Source organism: Loxodonta africana, chromosome 3 (assembly GCF_030014295.1).
Source record: "Loxodonta africana isolate mLoxAfr1 chromosome 3, mLoxAfr1.hap2, whole genome shotgun sequence".
Classification (NCBI taxonomy): domain Eukaryota; kingdom Metazoa; phylum Chordata; class Mammalia; order Proboscidea; family Elephantidae; genus Loxodonta; species Loxodonta africana.
In genome coordinates, this window is record NC_087344.1 from 178,218,334 (window position 1) to 178,233,618 (window position 15,285).

The following is a 15,285-nucleotide window of genomic DNA, read 5'->3' on the forward strand; positions in this document are numbered from 1 at the left end:
CTGGATGAACGGACACGTGGAATACACGGTAGAGAGGAGGAGTGAGCGGTCTCGTTAGGAAGAGAGCAGGTAGGAGTACATAGCAAGGTGTGTATAACTTTCTGTATGAGAGACTGACTTGATTTGTAAACTTTTACCTAAAGCACAATAAATAAATATATATACATTAAAAAAAAAAAAAAAAAACTTGGCTCCTCGGGTAAAACTCCTTAGCTTCTTCAGTTTCCTCATCCAGAAGATGGAGGTAACACCTATGCTGCAAACTTGTTAGAGAAGTTAGAGATAATATTTAAAAAGCCTCTATTACCAAAGGTGGTACACAATAAACTGTTAATAAGTGACTATTGAGCAAACCACTATGTGTGTACCATGCTAAGAGATAGGAACTGGTTCATTTGCTAAAGAGGCATTAAAAAACAGTCCTATACACTTGAGACTATGTTGGCATCTCCTGCCTGGAGGGTAGATGAGAGGGTAGAGGGGGTTAGAAGCTGGCGAAATGGACATGAAAAATAGAGTGGAGGGAGGGAGTTGGCTGTCTCATTAGGGGGACAGTAATTGGGAGTGTGTAGCAAGGTGTATGTAAGTTTTTATGTGAGAGACTGACCTGATTTGTAAACTTTCACTTAAAGCACAATAAAAATTATATATATATAAAAAAGAGTCCCATATATTAGAGAATTAGATGATAATTAAGTGCTAAGCTCTGTAGTATAAACTATAGAAAGAGTTCAAAAAGCAACAGATTCTAGGTTCTAGAATAATTTGAGAAGGTTTCATGGCACATGAAGGATTAGATTAAGCAAGGCCTTGAAGGATGGCTAAAATTTGGATGGAGGATGTAGAGAAGGAAAGGAATTCCTGGCTTCGTATTACTAGAGCGCAGCAGACACACTAAGATTTTTCTACCAAGTGGCAAAGTACTTCCCAGAGCCAGGCACATTCCCTCCCACCCAGCCACCTAGACAATGGATACTTGTATGATTAGAACTACATTATTACCAGCCAAGACTAGCAATCTGTGGCAGCTGAACAGAATGAAGTAAACATGAGAATTTTGCTTCTTAGTAATATGCTGTTAACAAAAGATCTAAATCCTAATTTCTTCTGAAATTTTAATACTTTTTGAACTAAATGACAATAATCTTCTGATATTTTGGGTGTTTCTAAAAAAGGGTCTCAATTTTGACAGTTTATAATATAGCAAATTAATGGGAATATTCAGTGTTTTGGGTGCCTTCCAGCTTACTAAAAGGACAAAACTATAAAATGGTTATCAGACTGAATAGAAAGCCAAAGGCCTTATTTTAGGCCATCAGAAACATGCCATGAATTGCTACATATGCTGAAGGAAGGAAGGACAGTGCTTACTATAAGCCTGGTACTTTTCTATACATAGGAAATGGGAGTTGATTAATCAGAGGCATAATTTATCTTAACAGATTGTTTTGCTCCCATTGTAAAGAACATATCTGACTGACAGACAAGTATAATCAAAGAATACCCAAATATTCAACAATATAAAGACAAAATACATTCTGTTATATTGCAGCCACATAAAGTTGGAAGGGATTCTTACAAGTAGATCATGGTCTAATCTCATTTTTCGGATAAGGAAAACCCACAGTCACTGTGCAGGATAACAGCTCTGCCAAGCTCTGCTGAGGACTCAAATTCAAGTCTTCCCGCCCTCAGTTTCGTCCTCTCTACTATGCTATCTGCCGCCATCTAAAAGGCAAGATTCTCTTAGATAAAACAAGAACCTCATCATTCTCATAGGATCAAAGAATGTTACAGCTGGAAGGATTTCAGTGGTTTTCCAGGCTAATCCTCTTGCTCAATAGATAAGGGAACAAAGATCAAAATAGTTTTAATAACTGAGACAATGACAAAAACATGACTAGGTACATCTTGGAAGCCCTGGTGGTATAGTAGTTGGGTGCTACAGCTGCTAACCAAAAGGTCGGCAGTTCGAATCCACCAGGCACTCCTTGGAAACTCCAGGGGGCAGTTCTACCCCGTCCTATAAGGTCGCTATGAGTCAGAATCGACTTGACAGCAATGGGTTTTGGGTTACTTACATCTTATTGTTTCTACCACATAAGGGTAGCACCAACAGTCAGTGTTGCCTCTGGTAATAAAGCTTAGGCGTTAGCATTCAGGGTCTGGGGATTTTCTAGTTAATTCAAATAATAAATGAAAGTAGATCTGTATAATTGGGGCCATGAAACTCTGAGACTCTTAATATACAGACTGCATAGATTACGAGAGAAGATCCCAATTGCCTCTGCATTCGCTAACGCCATCTCATTTGACAGATTTGCCTTTCTTAAGAACAAGGGAAGGTGCCAGCAGGAGTTAGTCGATCTAAATGAGTATGTTGCTCTACCCTCTGTTCTCTCCTACCACTATTACATCTAAAAATAAATACGAGTGTGTCCAAAAACAACTTCAAAGTAAAACTTGTCTCATATGACAAAATGAGGAAAAAAGTCTTGACAGAACATCAGAAAAGAAATATTTTCACAGCTGGTCAACACAGTTAATTCCATGCATTATTGATGACAGAGTAACAGCCCCTTTACAATGTCAATGCAATATGCCCCAAATTATCATCTAACCTGGCAAACTAATGCTACCTTCTATATTCACAAGTTGTAAACAGCCAAGCTAGAAATCTAGAATTTCATTCTTGACATTGCCTGCCTCACTTCCCATAAATTGTCTATTCACCCTCCTAACTACCCTTATATCAGCACCCATCTTTCTAGTCCTAGTCACTGCATTCCTCAGTGTAGGCCCTCACTATTTCTTACCGGAATGGGTATAAAGACAGTTTTGTGATTATGTAGGTACTGTCCTTTGCAGATACATGCTCAAGTATTCAGAGATGATGCATGTTAAGTGCAACTTACAATGAAATGGTTGAGCAACACATGTAACTGAATGTTCGTTACTAGTGAATCTAGGAGAAGAGTGTGTAGATGTTGACTGTAATATTCTTTCAACTTTTCTACAGATCTGAAGTTTTTCAAAATATAAAGCTGGAGAAATGATTGACAGTTTCACTGCTTCTAAAACTGAATCACTTTACTGTATCCTTTTAACTTGCCATCATTCTAGAAAATTCTAATCTTGACAGATAATCTTAAATTTTATAGCGGCATTTACAACTGCGGATCCCCTTCATTTATCTGTACCTCGTTTACCAAGCGATGATCCAGCGAACAAACAGCCGGTTGATGTCTCGGCAATAATGCTATACGGAGAAACAAAAAAGTATTACTCCTGTGCCATCAATATATTCTAAAAATTACAGGCAAATATAAAACAGGAGAATAGTGACTGTGAAATAGGCAGGATTAGATCTGGCTAGTATGTAGCAAAAGTAAAATTCTCAGTACAGGGAACGGTATAATTAACATTCTCCATCAGCCTTAATCTGGGCATCGTTGCCCTTCGGCACTTCTGACAGGGTGAAGTCACACTAGATTCTAACCTGCTTACAGGTAAGAATGGTCCCCAAGAGTTATCATGTCATCAGTACTACGTGACGTCATTTCATAGGCATATGGCACTGAAAAGACCTTAAATGGCAGGGCTTATGTGCAGAGACTTTTGGTTTGGTCCTATAGTTTTTAGATAGTATCATACGTACAGCAAGTATTTGCTTTAAATCCTTTAATACAGCCTACTCAATAAGAAGCTTTACGATTTAAATACCTACAAAGGATACTTTTCTACTTCAAAAACATCAACCTAAGAGTTTTTATAACACTTAGATCAATAATTCCTAATTGAACAAATATAACAGCTATACTCTCTTTTCTAAATAGATACTTGCGAACTGATTTCACTCTAAGGTACATAAAAGCTACTGGAGATAGTTCCTTAAGGATCGGCTTCAAAGTCTAACTTTTGATTTGCTTAAGTATTTAAGGTCAGTATACAAATGAAAAGGTTCTTACAGTGCATTAACGAAGTATCCTCACAAAAAAAAACTGCGAATAAGATAATCATCTTAATTCATCATGTTGTTGTTTCAGGCAGGAATGCCCTTTAAAAATATGTCTTCTTAAAACTACAAATATTTTTTTAAAAACTACCAATCTTTTAATGTAAGTAGAATTATTTCAGAGCTCTCAACTAGTGTTTAGGAAAAAGTTAGTATATTATCTCACATTATTCCATTTCCATTGCCAAAGGCTTGGTCCTTAGATTCCTGAACAGGCTGGATGTTAACATACAGATCCCTGACCTCCTTTCTGATGCACCTCACTGCTGCCGCTGCCATATCTTTTGCTACCTATTTTGGCAAGATGGAAAAGGGTAAAATAAATAAACAACTATTTTGACAACTATTTTCAAGATGCATAAAATAACAACATTTACATACATTATTTAAAAACTTGAATTTCAAGAGCAGAGAGAACACTGACTTGCAAGAAAACCTTTTATGAAAAGATTAAAAAATAAGTTCTTTCAACAGTTTCAAAATATAGATGATGTCATGTTTATCAAGACATACATACGTCTAAGAACACACAGACAACTTACTTTAAATGGCAAAACACCAGCAACAAAAGATCTTCCATATATCTTAGTCACAGAGCCACGGTCAGTTAAATTTATTGGGTTCAGCTGTTTAACTGGTGACATTCGAATAATTACTTCACCACCCCCTTTTGGGTAGTAGCCCCTGTGAAAAATACGGAATATACTCACGTAAACTAACTGCATGACAAAAGGAAAGCTCAATATTTACAATAATAATAATAATAAAATACAAATGATATCCAAACATAAAATATTTTAGAATTGTGCTATCCAATACAGTAGCCTCATGCTACATGACTATTTAAATTTAATTAAAATTAAATAAAATTTAAAGTTCACAATTTTAGATTGCACAAGCCACATTTCAAGAGCTCAACAGCCACCTGTGGCTAGTGACTACCAGTACTGGAAAGCACAGATATGGAACACATTTTCATCTCAGAACATGCTATTTGATAGTGCTGTTTTATAATACACATTCCATGATGGCAGGAACATTGTATATTTTGTTCCCGGCTACATTCTCAGGGCCTAAAACAATGGCTGGCACAGAGCAGGTGCTCAATAAACACTTGATGAATACTTAAGTAACAACACACAAATACAACTTTAACTGAAATATTTAATGGCATTTATTCTACAGAACATGTTGGGAACACAAAGATGAGTTTGACAGTGCTTCCATCCCCAATTAGCTCACCATCTATTAAGGAGATGGCCGTATCTACAATCTCCTAGAATAGTAGTCAGGCTGTAAGGAGGATTATAACCAACGTGCAAATATGAATTCTGATTGAAGCATATTCATGGACAGTTCCACATAAGAAATTAGAGTTTAATTTTTTTTTAAATATGGAAGGATTTACAATTTTTAGGGGAACAGGAAGGAATAACACGAACAAAGACCTGAAAGTCTGAGGCACAAATTATGTTTAAGGAACAGGAAGCAATCATGTTGTTACCATCTGTGGCATGCTGAAAGGAGGAGAGAGAGAATGAAGCCAGAAAGGTAAACTGGGGCAAGACTGCAAAGCACTGAAATATCATGCCAAGAAATAGATGGCCTTGTCTTGTAAGGGAAGGCTTAAAGAGAAATAATCTGAATGTCTGATGTGTTTCTTGGCGAAATAATTCTGACAGCATTGTGGAAGAGCAGAAGAAAGGCAGACTTCTTTTTTATGATCCCACAGTTATCTGCATACAGTGAGCATTCATCTGTGCTGCGACACCCATTACACCAGATACAGAGGAGCCTCAGTGTGGAAAGCCCTTCGAAAAATATTTCTCCTAAGAAACAAATAACATGTCTAGTTGCTTTCAAGTCCCCATGCCCCTGCTGCTTATTGTTTTTAAACCACAAAGTACAAGTATTTCCTACCAGAAATACATGAAGTGAATTCCAGAATGACAGTTTTCTAAGGTCTAATTTTTGACTACTTTCAATACAAGTAATGGATCAAAAGGGCTAAGAAATAAGCAACTTACCGCATTTTAATGTCACAATTAAATGTGAAACCGAATTTTTCAACAATTGGCTTGAACACCTGAAAAATCAGTTTACAGTTCTTTTAACCACCAATGTTCAACAACAAATACATTTATTAAGCGAAAGTGCTCTGCACTGAGCTAGGCATTAGGCACTATAGATACGCAGTAATATAAAAAACATCTAGACTGGTTCCATCTTTCAAAACGAAATAACTGATACATAGCTAAAATTAAAAGCATAACATCTAATTCATCGAAGCTACACAAGTCCATCTAATAACAAAAATACAGAACTCATGATTCTTGGTCTCTGTGGTTATTTTACTTCAGAGGCCATCCTACCCTTTTCAACATAACACTCTAAGAACTTAGGGGATGTTTGCAAAAAGCATTCTTGACTTCTTGTTTTTTTTTTTAAACAGCTGAAATCTCATTGCATATACATGTTTTATCCTTACTTTTTCCACTTAACATTATAAACAGAAGCATTTTCCCAACATCCTAAAGTTCTTCCTAAACAATACCTGAGTTACTATGTGGCGTTCTATCATAATTTACTTAACCACGGCCCAAGTTTCCATAATTATACAATGTTCTGTTCAAATATTTTTGACATTTCATTTTTGCTGGATTTTGGAAGAGTTAAGTCTCATATACATTCTGTTAAACTAACTTTCATGAGATTATATCATCTACTAGAATGGCAAAATATTAAAATCTAAGAACATCAAGTGTCGGGGAAGACGCAGACCAGCTGGAACTCTGATACATTGCTGATGGAAATATAAAATGATAAAGTCACTTTGGAAGACAGTTTGGTAGTTTCCCATGAAGTTGGACATACGCTCACTATAAATACCTAGTAATACCACTCCTAGGTATTTACCCAAGAGAAATGAAAACTTACGTTCACACAAAAACCTGTACATAACTGTTATAGTGACTTTATTCACTTTATTGCCCCGAACTGAGAACATTCAAATATTCTTCACTAGATGACTGGATAAAACATACTGGTACATACTTGCAACAGAACACTATTTAGCAATAAAAAGGAATGAACTTTTGACGCATGCAATGTGGATAAATCGCAAATGCATTATGGTAACTGAAACAAACCAGACTCAAAAGGCTACACATAGTATTACTCCATTTATATGACATTCTGAAAAAAAGGTAAAAGTATGACACAAAACAGGCCAGTGGCTGCCAGGGGCTGGGGGCTGAACTGACTACAAAGGAGCATGGCGGAACTTTTTGGAGCAATGGAACTCTTCTATGATGACTGTGGTGGTGGTTTCAGGACTGTACATGTTTGCTAAAACTCAAAACTGTACACTAAAAAGGATGAATCTTACCATCAATAATTACACCTCAATAAACCCGGAGAAAAAAAGGATTATGCTACTTTTCCACAAATTGTATATGAGCATACCAGTATGGACTTTTGTTTTATTTATTTATTTTTTTAATCTATAGGCGAAACATAGTGTCTAATTCTTGTTTGGAGGGGCTTTTCTCCCTGCAATTTATATCATGAATACGATTAAGATTTTTAACAGTGTTTTAAGATAAAACACAAAATCTAAAGTAAACATAATCCCCACGCTCTAGTGCAACAGGACTGGACACCACAGAGAAATAAACAGGAATGCACACAAAAAATTGTCAGAATGTATTTAAATAGAGAACGGTGATGCAGAAGCATCTAGGAGACAATCTCAGTTGGGCAACAACGACAGAAAGTCCTTACCATCACCGTGTAATCGATCTGTGGTGCCATCTCAGCATTAGTCCCACCTTTCAAACGAAGTTCTGACGGAGAAGCAGCAAAGAGGACACAGGGCATTGAGACCTGCATCAAGAGGCAGACGCTCCTGAGGAGAAGGCAGAACAGGTTTAGCACATTTTCTTTTTAAAATCTGGTCTCAGGTTAATAAAGGAAGCCACACATCACCATCAGCTGAAGCATAGAAAACTGAGAAAGCAGATTCATGCCTTTAAGTTTAAAGACACTTCAGTATCTGAGTAATAAAATCCTGAATCTTAAAGAAACGCAGTAGTGCACTGTATAAAGAAGCCGCTTTAAATGACAAGCAAACCTGAGTTTGAATCCCAGCCTAAACACTTCTTAGCTGGATGATGTTGGGTAGGTTCCGACATTTTTCTTCATATTACAAAGACGTAAAAAATTAATTTAAATCACCTCTCTTCACAGTGTTTTTATAAAAGCGTTCTTCAAAGTAGAGTTTATGAAGTGTATTCAAACAGTCAAGGTTGAGAAGTATTCCACTGATTGTATCTGAGTCTCTATCATGTATGTGGCCCTATTCTAGATATCAAGTTAAATAAGATATAGTCGCTATCATCATGGAGTGCATGATGATAAAATAGAAGACAACATTTTAAATAAGATTTTACAAGAATTGATACCTGAACATTTTGCATTAAAAAAGGCTTGCTTTACAGCCTGTTTGGGCCTTATAATCAAATTATGTGAAACATCATAAGAAAGAGTGAAGAACATGAAGTATCTTTAAAAATGAGAATATTTGGCCAGATTTTCTAAATATGCTATTATCTCCCCTTCTCCAAGGTCAAGGGAAAGCAATCATAAATAGATTGTAGTTTGAAATAAACCTGAAATTAGTTGACATAAGCCTCTACATACCAAAAGATGGAATTTTACATAACTTTTCTATGACAATGATGCACACATACTGAATAGGAAAGTCTCTATCACTAATAAAGAACTTCATTAATTCAAAAGGTACTTATTCACTGCGCAATGTGTTAGGCATGGTAAGAGAAAAATATGTGAGCTATAATCTCTGTTCTCATGGAGTTCGGTGCAGGAGCAAATGAAAGAGACTTGGAAATGTTCAATTTACTAAAAACCATAGGTTTTAACTACTATACTCATTGTTTAGAAACCCTGGTGGCATACTGGTTAAGGGCTACAGCTGCTAACCAAAAGGTCCGCAGTTCGAATCCACCAGGCGCTCTTTGGAAACTTTATGGGGCAGTTGTACTCTGTCCTATAGGGTCACTATGAGCCGGAATTGTCTCAATGGCAATGGGTGTATAACCCAACCCAACCCAGTGCCATCGAGTCAATTCCGACTCATAGCAACGCCACTGGACAGAGTAGAACTGCCTCATAAAGTTCCCAAGGAGCGCCCGGTGGATTCGAACTGCCGACCCTTTGGTTAGTAGCCGTAGCACTTAACCACTATACCACCAGAGTTTCCAATAGGTGTATTTATATATGTATACATACACATATATATAAAATACTCATTGTTTATTCCCTCCTAGAAGCCTAATATTTAAAAAGTTCCTTCCAATGATTGTAAAGCACTGATTTAAAAGATTTTCCTTCCAATAAAGCTACATTCTAAGAATAGTAAAAAAAAAAAAAAACTTAATTTTAGGATAGAAAGGAATTGCAAAGATAAACAAGATTCTTTTTAGAAAACACATGGTACAGTAATAAGTAGAAATAACAACATTAGAATGTTAATAAATAAGGTGTGTTTTCTTGCTAGGATTCTACTTAATTTCCTGAATAGAGTTGAATTATCAATTTAAAACTCATTTCCCATACACTCTAGTGGATTATGAGCCAGGAGGCCTGGATTCTAATTCTGACTCTATGCTTGGGTAAATTACTTAACTTCACAGGTATCTGATTTCCTTGTCACAAGATGGGAGCAGGGTTGGAATATTTATGGCTTCTATTTTCCCTTTTGCCTGGTGCCCTGGTGGTGCAATGGTTAAAGCATTCAACTGCCAACCGAAAGGTCGACAATTTGAATCCAGTAGACACTCCTTGGAAACACTATGGGGGCAGTTTTGCTCTGTCAGATAGGGTCGCTCTGACTTGGAATCCACTCAGTGGCAGTGGGTTTTATTTTCCCTTTTGCAGCTCCAATATTCTAAGATTCTCCTTTAATTAATTTCTAGACAGTTTGTTATCTATAACTTTTTTCCATTTTGTACAGGAGAATGCTCTAAATAATATCCTGACTATAAAGATACATCAAAATTCTTTAATTCTTGTAGGAAAGTTCTCCCTTGGCCTAGCAGCACGTTCCATTTCTTAGAGGCCTATTTAAATCATAATGCAAGTCTCAATTATCAACCAACATTTTCTTAAACTAAAAAACCCTAACTCATTAAAAGTCATTTCTGAAACAAACTGGCATCAAGTTTACAGTACCATTTCTTATTTTATCAAACTTCCTAGTAAATGGGTAGGATTTTGGAAAAGGATGCTATTTAAAGTAGTAAGCAGCCAAATGCTACAGTAAAGCAATACAAAAATTTTGTCAATAAAAGGAGGGAATACTTGAAAATGATACAGGAGGTCCAATTTAATTGTTAAGTATCATTTCCCAATGGGAAAAAATATCAGGATCATGTCTAAAAATTTCTCAATAGAGTTGCATAAACCAAAAAACCCATTACTGTCGAGTCAATTCCGATTCATAGCGACCCAATAGGACAGAGTAGAACCACCCCATAGGGTTTCCAAGACTGTAATCTTTACAGAAGCAGACTACCACATCCTTCTCCTGAGGAGCCATCAAGCGCTTAACCACTGCACCATTAGGGCTCTTTAGGGTTGCATTAGTACTTATTAAAAGACAACAAAAATAAGTAGACTAACAATAGGAGAATATGGTTCACAGTTAGCTATAAGCCAAGAACTAAATTTGCTACTATATAAAAATTGCTATAATTACTGTATATGAAAGCTTAGCTTCAGATACTTAATCTTTAAATATTACAAAAAGAAATCAATATACTATACACCATATTACACCTTTCAGAAAATTCCAGCTACAGTAATTAATGAACACTTAGGTCCCCAAAACTTTACATTATCTCCAAATCTGAAAGGTAAGCATTTTATCTCCATTTTAAGAGTGGAAAATAAGGCAGAAGTGGCAGAATTTGGATTTGAACCCAGGTCTAACTCCAAAGGCCGTACATAAATGGAACGTGACACATACCCTGCTGTCTTGGTATCTGCTGTGTGGGTTCCACCTCTGATCTTCTCCGGTGCAAAGGTTATTTCCGTTGAGCCAATTTCTGCCCCCTCCAGTTGCCCGTCACACAAATCTCGAATCATTTCCAGTCCAGATAAATGTTGAGGCCTTCAGGTCATAATACTGCATCAAAACGTGTGTATTCAACTGCCTATATGCCCACATTTTATGACATTTATAAAACTGCAATGGCATGAAAAAAGCAACGTCTAGCCTACCACAGAAAGTGCCCCTTCTTCGGTTTCAGAGCTTCCTTTTGTGTTTTTATGCACCTAGACTACCTGCTAGTAGGCATCATTTTACGGATTCCTTCGTGACCAGTTATTTTGGCTATTAGAAGTGGGTAAAAGAAGAAAACTAAAGTCGCCAGCCACAATTTCACTTCACCGAATAATCTATGGTACCTAAAACAGACTTAATGAATTGGATTTTCCAACTGGAGGATTGGAATATTAATGTTGCACGTATCAATAAATGTCTTGTGATAAAAAAAAAAAAAGACTAGGTGTAGCTGGTCTATAAAAATACAACGGAATAGACGGAATGAGAAGGAATCAGACTGGTTTCAATCCAGGTCCTCTTCTAATAGGTGCATAAACATGAAGTTTATTTAATGGCACACCCAGCTTCCGAAACAGAAGTAAAATGAAGGGCAAGTGTCAAGGTGTTTCCCTGTCCACAAGAGATAATTCTGATCTTATTCACAGCTAACTGGAGGTCTGAATGAAGGAAGCAATTACACAGCTTAAGGTCCTTTCCAGTTCTATGATTCCAAAACGAACGTCTGCATAGGATGCACTGGTTAGAGAAGGGATTTTCCTCTGCCATACAGATACTTCTGTCCTGCTGTATCTTCCTCCCTGATCAGTGCTCTCCGTGTACGTGGAATGCCCGATGAGGTGGAGAAACATATTACAAGGTAATTCTTTAGGCAAAGAAGACAGCCTGGGCCAAGGAAGGAAAGCTTGGGCTTATTTCTAAACTCACCCCTTGATGCCTTCCAAATAGCACAACCCAGGCCACCGCTAACCGCCCAGGTCGAGCGTCCCGGGGCTAGAAAAATAGGCTCGAGGGCCGAGCCCCTCTCGGTCCGAGGCCGAGTCCCTGATCCTTCAGCCCCCGGCTAAGTCCCCAATTCCCCAGTCACTCGGCCCGGGTCCCCGATTCCCCAGCCCCGGGGCCCGGCCGGCCAATTTACCGCAGGCCTGGCGTGCTGCGGCCGGCTCTGATCTTCTGCACCCGCAACGGGAGGCCCAGGAGACAGCTCAAGGCGGTAGAGACCCTCAGGATCTGGCCGCCCTGCAAAGAGTAAGGGTAGGGGCGGAGAAGTAAGGACACCCGACGCCAAAGCTCTCCTCCCCAGCCTGGGCTGCCAGCCTCTTCACTTTGAGCTCTGCACTCACCCCTTCCATGATCCCGCCGTCGACCTCCACCCACTGCCCCGCCATGAGGGGCACCCCGCGGCCCGATGCGCTACGACGAAGCCCCCGCGGGAGCCGAACGAAGAGGAGACGCAGGGTCCCACCCAGCAGCCCTGCAGCCTCGGGCCTCGCACTGGGCCACCGAAGCCCTGCGGAAAGGCGGAGCAAGCTGCGGACAGGCGGAGCAAGCTGCGGACCTCCCTTTGCCCCGCCCAGCAGCCAGTGCACATGCGCGCGGTGCGGCGCAGCGCTCCGCCTCTTAAAGAGCGCGTACCCGGAAAATTCCGGCCCCGGGTGGGCTCGGAAAACGGTGAGAAATTTAGGTGGCGGCAGGGGGATGTCCTGCAGCACAGTAGGAAGCGTGGCCCTCGCCGACTTGTTTGCTGAACACAGCAAAACCCATAGGCAGCAGAAAGTCTGCTTTTTCTAACTGGATGCTCCAGTTGTCCCGCATGATGGTGCAAGTATCTGTGTTTATCTCTGCTTTCTTGAGATAAACAGTACTCAGAGCTGGGGACTCTTAAGAGGTGAGAATGTTAAGGTCCGGGCTCCGGCAACACACCAGCTACCTTCTCTCTGGTTGGATTTGCCTTCCCTGCAGCGCCTGTCCCCCTTAAGGTGCCCTGCTGCCAACGAAGCCACTGGTTTCGTGTGTATATTCTTTTTCTTTCAGGAGACACTATTTATTCGGAGTGGGTGGGACGAAACAGAATCAACCTTACAGGTAGTCCCAGACTTAAGACGTATTCGAGTTCCCAAGAACCACACTTAAAACCGACAGTTGGTTTGCTTGTGTAGCAGATAAATTTTCAGTGGAACTTTTGACCAGAGTAAAATGCCTGAAAGCTAAAATCTTTTGTCTCTGTTGCTTTTAACAGTAGAATCAGTTTAAAGGTTTTTTTTTGCAGAGGACTGTCTTTAGGCCCGTTATTTACTTAGCTGTATAGACGGGCATGATCAGAATTTGGAGCCCCCGTGGTGCAGTGGTTAAGAGCTACAGTTGCTAACCAAAAGGTCAGCAGTTCCAATCCACCAACTGCTCCTTGGAAACTCTGTGGGGCAATTCTACTCTGCTGTATGAGGTCACTATGAGTCAGAGTTGACTCGCAGACACACAACAAAGTTTCATTGAGCTCCCAGAGTTAGCTACCATGGGATTCAAGGAAAAATCTAGTTTACCTTTCCTCTGTGATCCAGTCAGGAAAAAAAGGAAAAAGAATATAATACACCAAAAGAGAAGCTCATGAAGTTTTGAAATTCAGTCTTAGCTAGATTAAGCTGATCCTCTACATTCCTGCCTGGGACACATCAATTGCCTAGCTGTTTTTCAGTATAAACAGTTCAGACTTCTTGACGAATGCCTGCCGTTTCTCCCCCTAATGGTTGTTAACTGAGGAAGTTTTCTATCTCTGCTAAAAAGTCAGAATTCGTGCTGCCCAGTAAGGCAGCACGAATCTGGTTGGGTTCAACCGACGAAGAGGCCCTCAGTAACAAAAAGACACCTGTGTAAAGATTCCTTATCCTTAGTGTGTATTTCATTTACATTCTGACTTTTTAGGAGAGATAGAAAACTTCCTCAGTTAACAGAAGCAAATTTATTTTGCCAGTAGCTGGCAAAAGGTGATAGTAAGGGCTAGAACCTTCAAAGAGACTGTCTGATTTGCCTAAGACAGAAGTATTTAAGGGTTTCAACAAGGAGGGGTCTTGATGCTTATTCATGAGGTGGGGGGAGGGGGGAGATTTCTGGGAAGGGGCTGGGTTATGCAAATACAGGTGGGTAGGCAGGATTTCTTCAAGATGGAAGTCTTTTGGTTCCCCTTGACGTAACTTATTATGGGATGTGACTCAGGCACACTGGTTCCGTTTGTCACATAGCCCCCTTCAGCAGGCACAGGAAGGTCAAACAGTAGTTGCTCTTACTTCTTTTGCACACACTCTGCACCTGCGGAGTGCTGCAAGATCTACATTAACAGTTTATTTGCAACATCTTAGAACATTTCAGTTTGTTCCACCCCACAGCGGGAACATTTTGCCCCACAGGGCCTGCGTGTGTTCTGTTCTAATCTCCAAGAGATGGGGTATAGTTGCACCAGTGCCAATGGGTCAGGTTGTTTATCCCACTCTCTATCCTGCTTGACTTTTTCCCCGGCCCTGCTCCAGCTTAATCCTGTCTCACTTTGTTTAAAGTGGGCCAAGAGCTGTTTATTTATGACAGGGATGTAATAAAATTTGTTTTGAAACGGTCATGGAGTTAGTCTTATCTCAGTTTCCCAGGCAACTTAAAAGGATTTTGTTTTAACAAGCTGTTTCTGGGAAATAAAACCATGGTACCAAGTGGTTCTCATTAATTTCTGAGACATCTAATTAGGACTGTTTATTTCAAACTGTGGTGTTTTTATGACTCTTCCTGAAGGATATGCAATGTAAGAATTTGTGACTATGACTGAATACCTCTGTAATTAATTCCTGAAACCCAAAACTATAAGCCTCCCCTCCACCCAATTATCCAATAGAAGCCCATTCCCCACCTACTAATCCATCTTTGACTTTAGCCAAAGATTCACCAATCAAATGATTGTATTATCATTTCTTTGTTCCTTGGACTATATCTGTTCCTGTTAGAAGCTCTCTCTCTGGAGTCACCAGTTTACATTTATGTGAACGAATGTGTCACTGCATCTGGATGTGTATTTTTTTATTTTACCAAATAAAAAATCTTAAGCTCATTTCAAGGACTGCGTGGATTTTTCCTCTACAATATTTGT

General features: G+C 39.3%; 1 protein-coding gene across 2 annotated transcripts in view; it reads right to left on the reverse strand.

Moving 5' to 3' along the window:
• RTCA (RNA 3'-terminal phosphate cyclase) overlaps positions 1–12,669 on the reverse strand; it is a 30,110-nt gene extending 17,441 nt beyond the window's left edge. The window contains exons 1-8 of one of the 2 annotated variants that reach the window (XM_003409523.4): positions 12,503–12,669; positions 12,298–12,398; positions 11,064–11,207; positions 7,799–7,922; positions 6,043–6,101; positions 4,558–4,699; positions 4,182–4,306; positions 3,201–3,259 (exon numbers count right to left, since the gene is read on the reverse strand). In XM_003409523.4, coding sequence (XP_003409571.1) covers positions 3,201–3,259; positions 4,182–4,306; positions 4,558–4,699; positions 6,043–6,101; positions 7,799–7,922; positions 11,064–11,207; positions 12,298–12,398; positions 12,503–12,547 — 799 coding nt within the window. In that variant the 5' untranslated portion in view covers positions 12,548–12,669. Of the gene's footprint in view, positions 1–3,200; positions 3,260–4,181; positions 4,307–4,557; positions 4,700–6,042; positions 6,102–7,798; positions 7,923–11,063; positions 11,223–12,297; positions 12,399–12,502 lie in introns of those variants that run through there. The other variant, XM_023547415.2, reaches the window with a different exon arrangement.
• Between the last annotated feature and the right edge of the window lie 2,616 nt (positions 12,670–15,285).